The following is a 14,140-nucleotide window of genomic DNA, read 5'->3' as shown; positions in this document are numbered from 1 at the left end:
TCCAACAAGCTAAATTTCCGTGCGACACTTTTTCTTCTTCCCTTTTCAGCAGGGATCACTCAATTTTCTCGGAAGCCGTTTCAAAATGGCTACCACAACGAATTCACGGAACGAAAATCAACTTTCGGCTCTTCCAGGCCTTTCAAAATCGCACCGCGTGGTTCGTCAATTGATAAATTTTGAATAGCCGTCTCAAGATGGCTGCCACAGCGAAAATCCACTACGCAATCGGCTCTTCTAAGCCGTTTCACATGCGCACCGCGTTATTTTCATCGACCGCACCACCCAGACGCCATTTCAATTCAATTTCGGCCGCTTATCGGATGGAACAATTTTTCAGCCTGCCCCTATGACTGGCTCAAAACACACTTTTCCAGCTTCTTCAAGAGCCAGAAATCTTTTATTCCACCGATTTACGATCGATCACTACTATTCCACTATTTTCCGCACGATTCATCATCCGGGACGAATGGACCAAATGTTTCGGACGGAACTCAGCGGTCAAAATAAAAAATGGACTGTATAGTTTTTTTGTTTTTTACATCCGTACTCTACGGTAACTTTTATATACTGATCCTTTCTCTGCTGCCCTGCTCCAACCGGAAGACGCGTAACAAGAAAATCAAGTTAGGGAACTGTCAAAATTGCGCTTGAGGGATAGGACATCGACCTACTCTACACTGAATCAAAAATACAGGTTTAGAATTTTCACTTAACAGGTCTGCTTAAATATCAAATAACGGGTCCGTTTGAACCCGATCCGACATGCTTTCGGTTATATATGAAGTGAGACACAGCAGATTGGTGGCTGTAGAGCGGCCGACAGTAAACCCATGTTGATCATCACTCAAATACTGCTTGCAATGGGACAGCAACGGTTCCATAATCACTAGCTCGAATAGCTTCGAAACGGAACTTAACGATGTATCCGGGACCGTATGAGGATGTATGTGGACGAGAAACATGTGCGCAAATTTTTAGCAGGATGGAAATACATATGCCAATAGAGAGAGACATGCGGAACAGACGATAATGCGGAATTAACATGCTAGAAATATGTTTCTTTAAAAATACAGGTCCAGGATTGAAGGATGACTTCAGCAGAGTCGTGGCATTGGAAATCATTTCAGCATTAACATCAATTACACCCAGCGTTTGATCATTTACTGGAACGTTCATGTTTCATTGCGCCTTGTTCCGCGGCAAAAGTGATGGAGGGAATGGTAAATCGTCGTCTTAGGCAGTTCCTGGAGTCAAACGGCAGCATGCGTTCCGGCAAGGACACGGCTCCTCCACTTACTTTGCAGCCCTCGGGAAAGTACTGAAGGAAGCCCAGGACAACGGTCACTATGCGGAGTTAGTCTCCCTTGACATTTCAAAGGCGTTGAAGAGGATATGGACACCTGGTGTCATCAGGCAGCTCATCGGCTAAGACGTGGAAGGTCACATCACACATCACGGAATTTCCTCCTTGATCGCACCTTCCAGGTGACTATCGGGAACACTCGCTCGGATCCGTTCCCCGAGGAAACTGGAGTGCCCCAGGGATCCGTCATAGCGGTAACGCTATTCCTGGTGGTAATGAACGGAGTATTCAGCCGACTGCCCAAGAACGTGCACGTAATCGTTTATGCCGACGACATACTCATCGTCGTAACGGGACGAACGACTAAGCGGACCAGGAACGTAGCTCAAGCAGCAGTCTCCGTCGTCAGCAGGTGGGCGCTTTCGGTTGGTTTCCAGCTCTCTGGGCCGAAGAGTGTACGATGCCATATCTGTCACTCGGGCCATCTGATTCGAGGACCACCGATCACCATCCAAGATCATCCGATTCCGCTCAAGAAAACAGCCTGCTTAGCCACCGAGAAGCTCAACCACATCCTCGCTCCGGTATACAGTACCTACGTATGCATCGTATGTGTGGAAATCGAAATCCTCCCTTTCCGCTATCGATCTGCTGCAGCCATTGCTATGAAAGCCGCTGCCCTCGCTGCTAAGACATCCGGGAACGAAAGGGTCTCAACGAGGGGAACAGAGCCCTCCGCACTGCAGTCAACCGTGACCTCCCCCCGGTGGCCAGGGTCCACTGGCATGGAGAGAAGAGTTGGCGATCAAACGTCGTCAAAATAGATAAGCGGATTAAGAGTGTAATCCAAGCCGGAGATAACTCTGTAACTTTGAGACGTTCTGTTGCAGAGCTTCTCGGGTCGGTTTATCCGGGGCACGTTCATCGTTTTACGGACGGATCGCGGTCGCGGGCTGGAGTTGAACTCGGAGTGGCAGGACCGAATACTGCAATGAGTCAAAGTCTACCGGAAAAGTGTTCAGTCTTTTTCGCTGAATCCGCAGCTATTCCAGACGTAGCCATAACTTCGGCAGATCAACCGATCCTCGTGTTAACTGACTCATACAGCGTCATTCAAGCGCTAGTAGCCGAATCCCCGAGCCACCCCTGGATACAAACCATTACACGGTACGCCCCACCTTCAACAGTCTTCACGTGGATCCCCGGACACTGCGGTCTTCCCGGAAACGAGGCTGCGTACAGACTGGCGGGATCCGGTGCATCTCGTCCCAGCTACACCAGGGACATACCCCTCCTAGACGTCAGGCGTTGGATTGTGAATACTATTATGGAAGCCTGGCAGCAGGAATGGTTCCAGTCGCTGACCACTTTCCTGAGGAAGATCAAGGAAACCGTACGCCCCTGGCTGGACAGCCAAAAATACAAGGACCAACGGATTATCTCAAGACTCCAGACTGGCCATGCGAGGATTTCCTGTAGTTTCGGTGGGACACCTTTCCGCAAGGTTTGTTCAATTTGCAGCATCCCCGCCTCGGTGCAAGGACGCCCATTTGTATAATCAAATCTAGCCCCCCGTCGGTGGGTGCACTGATCGTGTTTTACTCACCTTTCTATTATTTCTGTCGTCGGGGTTTCTCCGCCATACGAGGCACTGTCTCCTACGGTGGAGCTCTACCTTATTCGCGCACCACAACCCCGATGTAATCCTCACTTTACATTAAGTTTTTAAAATGTTGTCTGTCTCATTCGTTGGGTATTCAAAACCAGTTATTCGTCACGTTAGTGACAAAATGGAAACCTATTTTTTTGAGGCAGGATCTAGCCTGACCATCTGCTAGCCGACGCCGGTGATGTCGTGGTAAGCGTGACTGCTTTCTAATACCCCAATGGGTCTGGGTTCAATCCCAGCCGAGGTCGGTGGGATTTTTCTGAGGCATGAAAATCTCTGATCACGTCTTCCTTCGGAAGGGAAGTAAAGCCGTTGGTCCCGGCCCATGTGTGTTGTTGTGAATGGGTGCGATATCCTACGCAGGTGTGGAAGCTGCCTTCCTGCACATTCGGTTGCCGTCAATGGATGGCAATCGATGTCCGTCGGTGATTGGCACTAGATTGCGGAACAGAGACCGATGTTAAATAAAGGAAAAGAAGAAGAAGAAAAAGAAGAAAAAGACCATCGGTTTTATAACGTGATGAACTAGCCTACGACTCAAAATCACGTCAAATAATAATATATGAACCGTTCCTGGTAGCCAGAGTAACATGGTCGTCAGTTAGTATTTCATTAGTGAATACACTTGTCGAAAAAAAAGGCGACATATATTCTGAACGGTGGCAGCAACTTTTCCGTTGAATTTCATAGGGGGCCGAACTCCTAGCGTTGCTCGTTCACGTAGTTCCAAAAGGATTTCGGGTGTAGCTTAAGTTTGCGCTAGGTGCCTCGTTGAAAACTTGAAAAGCATTTACGACTGACTCGCTGGTATATGTGATTCAGCCTCATATAATGTAGTTTCAAATTAACCGTTCGATACTTCGTAAATCTTCTCAATGCTGCTCTCTTGATTGGCTTCAACCAACGAAGCTCTTTCGTCTGTACAAAGCGCATAGAAATAGTGTGCGATCACCCAGATTGATGGCTGTCCAAACCTGCTCCACAAAGTTCCATGAACCGTTCTCGATGGCCTTTGTCTCCACCCCGCCACGGACAGCTACAAGGACACCTCCACCAGTAGATTTACGACTGTTGCTAGGTTTCCGATCGCAACGAAAGACCTCTTAGTCAGGACCGAAGACTTGACTGGAAAGCGTTCGAAAATCGAGCCACGTTTTGCACAGGACAATTACATCTTAGCAACGATCCGATACAGCTAAGCGGAACTCTTCAACCTCAGAATTCATTCCATCGGCGTTTTGGTAGAAGATCACGACGTCCTGCTTGCGGCAAGGAATCGAACGACTGTTCTTCCTGGAAATCACAGATACATCAGGCCATAATTGACCATCATCAAGTCTGATTGAATACTCGCTATAGTGAGTGGGTTGGAAGACCCCCCTCTCAACATCCAACAGCGGGTCCGGAACGACTATGACGAACGAAGGCTGCTGATGGCAGGACTGAGAAGGAGGGATCATCACAATGACTAACATATTCCAAATTGCTGAAAATTTGATCGGCATCAGGCAGTGAATAGTCAGTATATTGATTGTACTTGCCTGTCGAAGCAAGGTAGAAGACTCCTGATTCATATCGAGCCACAGGTCCAGGACGGATATGCTGAGCGCTGGTAGGAATCGGCACGACTGGGAACCAGGAGCTTAAAAAAAAGGCGGTCTATTGAGCGTCCCGGAGATGAATTAGGATTGTTCGAACAGTAAAGCGGATGTTGTGAATGAGCAGTATCAGAAGTGCTTCTCAACTGGAAACAGCCGGCAGATGCTTGAGACGTTGCACTGGAACACGGAAGCTGATCAGGAAAATTTCTGTAACTTGCCTGAAGACGATGGTTGGGAGACCCCACCACCGAACTCGACCGCAGGTCCAGAACGACACTGATGGCAGGAAATAGAACGACTGGATCGAGTGGTTCGAGGTCTCCCAGCGTTCTAATTCACAACGCGGCATTCAATTCTGAATCAGCATACTGGGTCTAGTCCGGAGATGGAAGTTGAGAACTCGGAAGGTCCAGGAACAGGAGAGATCGTGATGGTTTCGGATTCTATATTTTGGGTTGAATAATTAGGAACACTATGAGCCTAATTTGACACAAACATCATATCTAATATAACCTTGCAAAAACTTGACAAAATTGCATTAATATAGTCAGCCGAGAACAACTGATCAACCAACTTCTTAGCTTCTTTGTTAAGGCAGAAGAAATTTGACGCATTTGACCACCCTACCGTATGCGTGATAATGTTTGCACCATTAGGCAATGTCAAAATTAAAAAATTCTCTAAAATTTCGTTTTCGAGTTTTTTTTTATTTATTTAAAAACGGGATGTTTCTCAGAGTCTTAAACTATGTTAACCGTCGATCGAGTTTCCACTTGCTGTAATTACGGCCTCCACACGCTTCCGGAATGCACGGCAGGTTCTAATAATGTAGTCTGGATCCATTTCACTCCAGGTACGGGTCAATGTTTGTCTGAGGCTTGCTGTACTCGGGTGGTGTTTAGAACAGGCCTTGGCCTTCATGACGCGCCATATTGAGTAATCCAGCGGATTAAGATCGGGGCTGGATGGCGGCCACATATCCTTCGCCCAGAACGGAAGATGTTCCTGCAACCACTTCTGAGTGCGGTTCGAGGTGTGGCACGGAGCCCCATCTTGTTGAAATACAACATTTGGCTTCGGACCGTACTGTTCTTTGATCCACGGAAGAACATACTTACTTAAAATCCCGAATCCCGAAGCCACTAATCCAAACACTATAACGCTAGCAGGATGCTTGGTCAGATACAGGTTCTTGTGCTCGTCGGCCACGTCTTTTACCGGAAGAGAACTAATATACCGGTCGGTTCTGGAATTTGATACGGGATCGACGGTAAACATGCTCTCGTCAGTGAACAGGATTACCGAATTTTTTCTCTTAAGGAAGTTCAAGATTTTCTTGTATCGTTCGACTCGTAGCTCCCGGATGCGGTTGCGGTCATGTGAATTTAATTTCCGTGCCCTCGAATTCGCCCCGCAATCTTCCTTTACGATCTTCCGTGCCGTAAAGTCACTGATCCCGTGTTCCTTTGCCATTTTCCTTATTGAACGCACTGGATTCACCCGAATATTCCTTTTGATAGCAGCGATATCCCGCGGAACCCGAGCTGACCTCGGACGACCTGTGGCCACCTTCGCGGATAGTTGTCCTTTCTTTTCTCGGTCTAAACCCCTTTTGACGGTCCACCAAAACACTCCCACGGCGATTGAAATGTCTTTTTGCGACATTTGCGCGTGGGACAAATCACGAATACGCTGCCACTTCGTCATGCTGCAACTGTCAAACTAAGTAAATCATTTTCTTTTATACACAGCCTACTACGGTATGAGCTATAGGTTACGTGCATGCAAAGAAAGCCAAGGCATTGTATGCACAGGTGAAACGGGAACCTTATTTGTACGATGGTGCAAACATTATCACGCATGCGGTAATAAACGGGTACCATACTCTAACGATATCATAGATGGTACGACCATACTACATAAAGTTGGGATGATGTACTAAATACTTCTTATGATAATTGTTGTGCAATTTTTCTCTCGCTCATATATTGGCCAAATAAGGCTATCCATAGAAATTTTTTCGTGACGAATGCAAAGGTTGAGTGTTAATAAAACACTAGTGGTTGATTATTGGGAGCTATTTCGCGAAATACTTGTCCATCGAGTTTGGACCTGCGTCGAATATGGTGCCTCCAATTGGTATATGGTGCGCATCGTAAGCATATTCACTATCGTCAAATATACCAGGGTCCGAATCTGGTTAAGTACACTCGATTTAGCTCAGAATTACAGCACTTGTAGCTTAAACTATGAGGAACATCTTTGCTGAACGCTACATCACGATTTAAGTTAGTTTAATTCAGACATTCGCTTTTGAATGTATGTAATCATTTTGTGACCCATCTTGCCCCATGTTACCCCACCTCATCCTACATTATCATCTCGCAGACAAGAAAACTAATAGTTACATATCTCTTCTTACTAGGAATGCAACCACAACCAGCGAACGAACGAAACGCGCGATCGATTGCGAAAGAAAATCAAGCAACTCCAGAGCAACAAAGATAACCAGCTGAAGTCGTTGAATCTGAAAAACATCAAGATTCCACCCAGCGCGATGCTGAAGAAAATCAACACCAACAAAAGCAACTCAACGAACGCGGTAACTACCAACACCGCTACCACAAACAACAACAACAACAATAACAACAACAACAACAACAGCAGCAGCAGCAGTAGCAGTAGCACCAGTAGTACCACTAGTAACAACACCAACGGAAACCAGGTGACGACAGCGGTAAGCAAAGAACCGTCGTCGGGAATCACATCGAAAATGGAAGCCTTGAAGATTAGCAATAACAAGATACCGGTGGCAACAGCTGCTGGGCTTGTTACGGCCGCCAAGGCTCCCGTAGTTACGAAGGCTCCCGTGAACAAAATGAACATTGCGGCAAGAGCACCGGAGATGGCTATTAGTGCTCGGGAGGTACCTCCGGTTCAACCTCACGCGGTGCAGCCGACTTTGAGGCCAAGCACAAATAATGCAGCATCCTTCCTAAATGTAGCTCCGAAACCCGTGGAGGAAACCCTGGATGCGTTGGTGCGGTACATCGAAGGCGACTACGATGACGAAAAGCAGAAGGACAACAAAAAGACAGCAAAGAAGGTGAAACAGAAGCACAAAAAGCAAGAGCTCAAGAAGATTACCGAGCTTGGAGAGCTCAGTCAGAAGTTTTCCGAGTTTCATCTGGAGGAGCAGAAAGCACAGAAACGGCTACAGTTTCAGCAGAATCTTAAGAAGAAGGACAAAAACCAGCTTCTAGATGACATCAAAGCCTACGAAGTCAAGAAGTTCCAGTTACAAACGGACATCAACAGCCTGGTGACCAGTATCCGGAGTAACAATCCGGAATTCAGCTTTAAAATGGATGAAGGGTCTCCACAAAGTGAAAGGAAGAATGGTAAGGAAAAGTCAGAAACCGGAAAGAAGTCTTCTCCCCCAGTTCCGGCGGTGCCACTGGAGACAACTCAGCAACTTCCTCCCAAGCTACAGCAGAATATCAATCTACTACAGCAACAGAAGCAACGACAACAGCAGCAGCTTCTTCAGCAACACCAACAGCAGCATCAGCAGCAATCTACGATGATGATGCCACAGGATAATGTCAGCATAGATCCTGCCCGACGTATGGTCACCATCAAGCGAACCTTCCTGCCACATTCGGAACCGCAGGTAACCGTTACGGCGAAGGGACCTTCCCCGGATCAGGATCAACTGCTGTACACATTTATTAATGGTCAGCTTGTTTCACCGGACTCGTCTTCGGGTAAGGGCCAGGCTCCCACCAAGCAACAAATTCAAAACCATTTGGATCAGCTAACCATGAAGATGGCAGCTGGTGATATTAAACAGCTCAACGATCTGATCGCGAAAAGTCAATTCTCAAGCGATACGGATGTTTGGATCACGGAGAAGCTGCTGAAGCTTAGTCTCCGGGATCAGTCGCAAAATCAACAGGCGCAGTCGATACGAGAAATTGACGAGCTGATGCAAAAAATACAGCACCAGACTACCGGTGGGGCAACGTTGGACAAGAAGAAGAAGGATGACATTGTCACGCTAATCGGTAGGATGTCCGATCGGTTAGGTCAGATCAGAAACAAGGGGAAGAATTCCATGAGCGAAGCCCAGGCTAAGGCTGCTGCGCAGATGCTTCAGAAAATGACTAAAAAGCTAGAACAAGACTACGCTGCGATGAGTGGTGACGAGGGGAAAAAGAAGAAAAAGAAAAAGAAGAAAGATAAGTTGGCGGATGAGATCGATGAAATTGATGAAATCGTTGCCAAGTTGGACGGGTTGGATGTCGGCGGGGGGGCGTCGAAGAAGGGCGACTTGAGAAAGACGCCAGAGAAGGCCCTGGGAAAGATCCTGAATAGGAAGCTCAGCAAGGACTCGATAAGCTCCAGCGGAAGTACGCAGAAGCCGAAGGAAGAGAAGGATCAAAAGAGCAAGGACAAGAGCAAAGTTGATGACAGTAAGGAGCGAGACAAGAAAGCTTCTGCTAAAGAGAAGCACACGAAAAGGAAACTGGTGCGAAAGAAGAGTGAGGTTTACATCGATCCGGAGTTCGATAACAACGCATTCAAGTTGTTAAACCTGGAGGACACCGAATCCGATGAAGAAGTCGAAGTTGAAGTGGGTGTAGTTGAGGTGATTCAGAAAGAAGTTTCTGTGCCTGTGCGAACGCCTTCACCAGTTCCGGTGCCTGAACTACCGAAGGTTGAAGAGCCACCAAGACCACCGACTCCACCCAGTCCGGTCCCGGTGCCATCAACTACAACGGGCAACAAGAAAGCTAACAAAAAGAAAAACGAAAAAGTAAAAGAACATGCAATTGCTCCGGCGTTAGCTCCGGCCAAGGATGTCAAACAGGTTAAAAATAAAGAGAACCTAGCACCTCAGCCGACACCGCCAGTTCAGAAATCTTCTAAAAACGCTCATAACACTGCCAACTCACAACAACCAAACGTCAACAAGAAGCCCGCTGCTAGCGTTGCTCAAGTGTCCGAAAAACCAATGCTCGATAATCCCAACCTTTCCAAGCGCCAGAAGAAGCTTCTCATGAAGCAGCAAGAACAAGCCAAACCAACACAATCTCAGCCCCAGCAAAAGAAACAGCATCAACCGGCAGCCGCCAATCGGCATATCGATAAAGCGATGAAAAATGCCGATAGGCTCTCGAAGGCGGCAATGAACGATCGCCGATCGAAGGTCAACATCAGTGCCGATACGACGCTGGAACTGATACATGATTCCAACATGTCGTCCTCATCGTCGTCGGTACCTTCCAAAACTGGTACCAGTGCCACTCTGCCGAAAATTCCAAACACCTTCCCACCGGGCGACACCTCCTTTGGGGCAAGCATCATGGATCAGTTGAGCCGTGGAATCCGAGTGGAAGGGCTTCAACTGCCACCTGGTATCACGCTCACGCGGGTAGATGCCGCCCAAGCGGAAGCCATCAAGGCTAAACGGGAGTCGATAAAGAAGATTTGTGAACCGATGCAGCCGGTTCAGCCACCAGAACCGCCTGTGGTGCCTCCGCCAGTTATGATGGGTTCATCCGGAATGTACATGATGAACCCAATGATGGCTCCTCCGGTAATGATGAACTCCGCTCCGGGTCAGGATGCCGTTATCATGGTCGATACCAACAAGCTTAAAGGATCTTCTGGGGACGGCGAAAAGAAACCCAACAAGAAGAACAAACGCAAGAATAAGAACAAAAATAAGAATGATCCCTCGAAGGACGGTGGTCAGTCCAAATCCGACGGTAAACAGAAAAACCATAAGGGAAACAACAACGTTGTCACCCTTCGGAATCCAATGTTCCAAGGTGGCTCCGCGAGGCCTACTCCTGCAGCCGCGGCCGAACCGGCTGGTACTCGACATCCCCTGGGCTACGATCAACGGGCAACGATTTTCAAGAATGACAACGGTATGTTCACTATTCGCAATCCGGCACTGCATCAGGCCCTGGCCGGTGGAGTGCAACCGTCGACCAGTGGATTCCGGCCGTTCAACACCAACTATCTGGTGGAGAACGGAATAGTTCCACCGCAGGTCTCGGCGGCCACCAGTAACGTCACCACGGCTAACTATCTGCAGCAACAGCAGTCGGCCAAGGAGATGAGCCTGCTGGCGGATGGACCGTCTCATGTCAGTCCGGTAAGTACCAATGGGACGATTAGAAGCAATGCTAAAAAAAATCATTTGACGTTTCGATTGGTTTGAAAGTTTCTTCAAGGGTTTCAGTGGGCTCTTTCTTCATCAGTGTACTGCCCATAATCGCAAGTCCGTCCCATTTGTAAAAAAACTGGAAATGAGAAAACGGCGTTCAAAGATTTTACAAGTTTTCTGATTTTACACTTATTTTGGAGGGATAAATTTAAAAATAAACGTACAATGTGATAGAATGCATCTATGTTTACCAAAAAATATTGGAAAAATATCGTGAAATTTTTATTTTATGGCCAAAATCTGACTTGCGATTACATTTAACGTCAATGAAAAAAATAACCGCAAGTCAGTCACAATTCTATGACGATGCTGCATTAGTTTAGCACAGCATTGAACAGTAGAAAGATACCATGGTTCCATAGAACGTTATTGAATGTTTCTAGATTTGTTCCGCTGGTTCCAGAGCAATGGCCGGAACATATTCTGGTGGGTATGGGGCTTGATCAGACCAGAGCTTTTCATAAACGTGCCAAACCCACCATGTGATAAATCAATTCACATGAGAATTCAAAAATAAGATCAATAAAAGTTATGATGAGTGACCAGCACCATGTTGGCCACACCCGGACATGTTCCGGGTATCCTCTTTTTAAATCAAAATCCATCAAGCGGATACATCAAATCACATGAGAAACTGTCAAACTGAGTATCGTTAAAACTATATTGGCCACATCTGGACTTGATCCAGATACCCTAGGGGAAGTGGACAAAATCTGTCTTGAGACAAATTTCATGATTCGATGTATTGTCTAACATTTCAAACATATGTTTTTCTAATGGGACTGACTTGCGGTTACTTTTCGCTGTGGGACAATTTGGCTTGGTATTGTTTTTCATTTTTCTTGAACAATCCACCTTTTTTCAATAGCACATCTCTCAAAAAACATAGAAAGATAAACTGAATAATGATGCTAACTCAAAAATGATAAAAATGCAGATGGGACTGACTTGCGATTACCGGCAATGTGTCTGTTAGCTTTTTTTTTTTTTTTTTTTTTTTTTTTTTTTTTTTTTTTTTAACTCTTTATTTGTTCCAAATTCAAAATAAATTACATTTCATTTTAACCTAGGTGCTCCAGCTACTGCAGTAACGTACCAGCCTTAATTGTTATGATATATATCTAAGTGTTTTTACATTGTTCATGTCTTGGCAATTCAGTATTTTAAACAGGTTTTTTAACCTGCATGTCAGTATAACAATTGATATCTTAAAACTAAAAACTAAAACTAAATCTTATCTAAGTATAAAGGGAATTAATCGTTGCAATTGAGGATTGCAACGATTTTTGCCTGAAATTATTAATTATTTTGTTGGACATTTGTGCTAAAGTCTCAACATTCGAAATTCTATGTACCTCGGTAGTACTGTACCAGGGAGGCAACTTCAAAATCATTTTCAGAATTTTGTTCTGAATCCTTTGAAGTGCTTTTTTCCTGGTAGTGCAGCAACTAGACCATATTGGTACAGCGTAAAGCATGGCCGGTCTAAAAACTTGTTTAAATATTAGAAGTTTATTCGTCAGGCAAAGTTTGGATTTCCTGTTTATAAGAGGATACAAACATTTAATATATTTGTTACATTTGGCTTGAATGCCCTCAATGTGATCTTTAAAAGTTAATTTTTGGTCAAGTATTAATCCAAGATATTTCACTTGGTTTGACCAGGAAATTGGAACTCCGTTCATAGTGACTATGTGACTACTACTAGGTTTCAAAAACGAAGCTCTAGGCTTATGTGGAAATATTATAAGTTGAGTTTTGGAAGCGTTGGGAGAAATCTTCCATTTTTGTAAATAAGAAGAGAAAATATCTAAACTTTTCTGCAGTCTGCTGCAAATAACACGAAGACTTCTTCCTTTAGCGGAAATGCCTGTGTCATCAGCGAACAAAGATTTGTGGCAACCCTGAGGCAAATCAGGGAGGTCCGAAGTGAAAATGTTATACAATATAGGCCCAAGAATGCTACCCTGAGGAACTCCTGCCCTAACAGGTAGTCGATTAGATTTGGAATTTTGATAATTTACTTGAAGAGTTCTGTCAGTTAAATAATTTTGAACTAATTTCATAATATAAAGTGGAAAATTAAACTTTTTCAATTTAGCAATCAAACCTTCATGCCAAACACTGTCGAATGCTTTTTCTATGTCTAGAAGAGCAACTCCAGTTGAGTGGCCTTCAGATTTGTTTGAACGAATTAAATTGTTAACTCTTAAGAGTTGATGAGTAGTTGAATGCCCATGGCGAAATCCAAACTGCTCATCTGCAAAAATTGAGTTCGTATTGATGTGAAGCATCATTCTATTCAAAATTATCTTTTCAAAAAGTTTACTTATTGAAGAAAGCAAACTTATTGGACGGTAGCTAGAAGCTTCAGCTGGATTTTTATCCGGCTTCAAAATTGGAACAACTTTTGCATTTTTCCATTTATCAGGAAAGTATGCCAAATGGAAACATCTGTTAAATAATTTTACCAAGAAAGACAAGGTACTCTCTGGGAGTTTTTTGATGAGGATATAGAAAATTCCATCATCACCTGGAGCTTTCATATTTTGAAAATTTTTAGTTATAGACCTTACTTCGTCCAAATCAGTCCCCCAGGAATCATCAAAAATATTTTCCCGAGAGAAAATATTCAGAAAATCCCGAGCAACCTGATTCTCAATAGGACTAGTAAGACCCAAACTGAAATTATGGGAACTCTCGAATTGCTTAGCAAGTTTCTGAGCTTTTTCCAAATTTGTGATCAAAATTTTACCACCTTCTTTAAGCGCTGGAATAGGCTTTTGAGGTTTTTTCAAAATTTTTGTGAGTTTCCAAAAGGGTTTGGAACTCGGGTCTAATTTAGAAATATTATTTTCAAAAGTTTTGTTCCTCAGGGCAGAGAATCGCTTTTTAATTTGTTTTTGCAAATCCCGCCAGATAACTTTCATGGCAGGATCGCGTGTTCTTTGATATTGTCTCCTACGGACATTTTTAAGACGGATCAAGAGCTGAAGATCATCGTCTATTATAATTGAATCGAATTTAACCTCGCATTTTGGTACTGAGGCAGCTCTTGCTTCAACTATAGAAGTAGTCAGAGATTCAAGAGCATAATTAATTTCATCTTTGGTTTGCAAAGGAATGTTTGGATCGAAGTTATATTCCATAAATGTTCGAAACTGCTCCCAATCAGCTCTATGGTAATTGAAAGTAGAGCTGTTGGGATTACAAATTATTTCTTGGGATATTTCAAAAGTTACTGGAAGGTGATCAGAACCGAAGTCAGCATGGGTAACCAATTGGCTACAAAGTTGACATGAATCAGTTAAGACCAAATCAAT

The 14,140-nt window shown here is 44.7% G+C and overlaps 1 protein-coding gene across 1 annotated transcript in view; it reads left to right on the top strand.

The window, feature by feature from the left end:
* Window positions 1–14,140, top strand: part of LOC135711059 (uncharacterized) — a 58,834-nt gene that overhangs the window by 26,062 nt on the left and 18,632 nt on the right. The window contains exon 6 of the mRNA XM_065233803.1: window positions 7,002–10,745. Coding sequence (XP_065089875.1) covers window positions 7,002–10,745 — 3,744 coding nt within the window. The remainder of the gene's footprint in view (window positions 1–7,001; window positions 10,746–14,140) is intronic.

Source organism: Ochlerotatus camptorhynchus, unplaced genomic scaffold, assembly GCF_037179485.1.
Source record: "Ochlerotatus camptorhynchus isolate MF236.1 unplaced genomic scaffold, CSIRO-AGI_Acam_v1.1 ptg000417l, whole genome shotgun sequence".
NCBI classification, from domain to species: domain Eukaryota; kingdom Metazoa; phylum Arthropoda; class Insecta; order Diptera; family Culicidae; genus Ochlerotatus; species Ochlerotatus camptorhynchus.
Note: the sequence above shows the minus strand (reverse complement) of the source record. Positions and strands in the feature narration are given on the sequence as shown.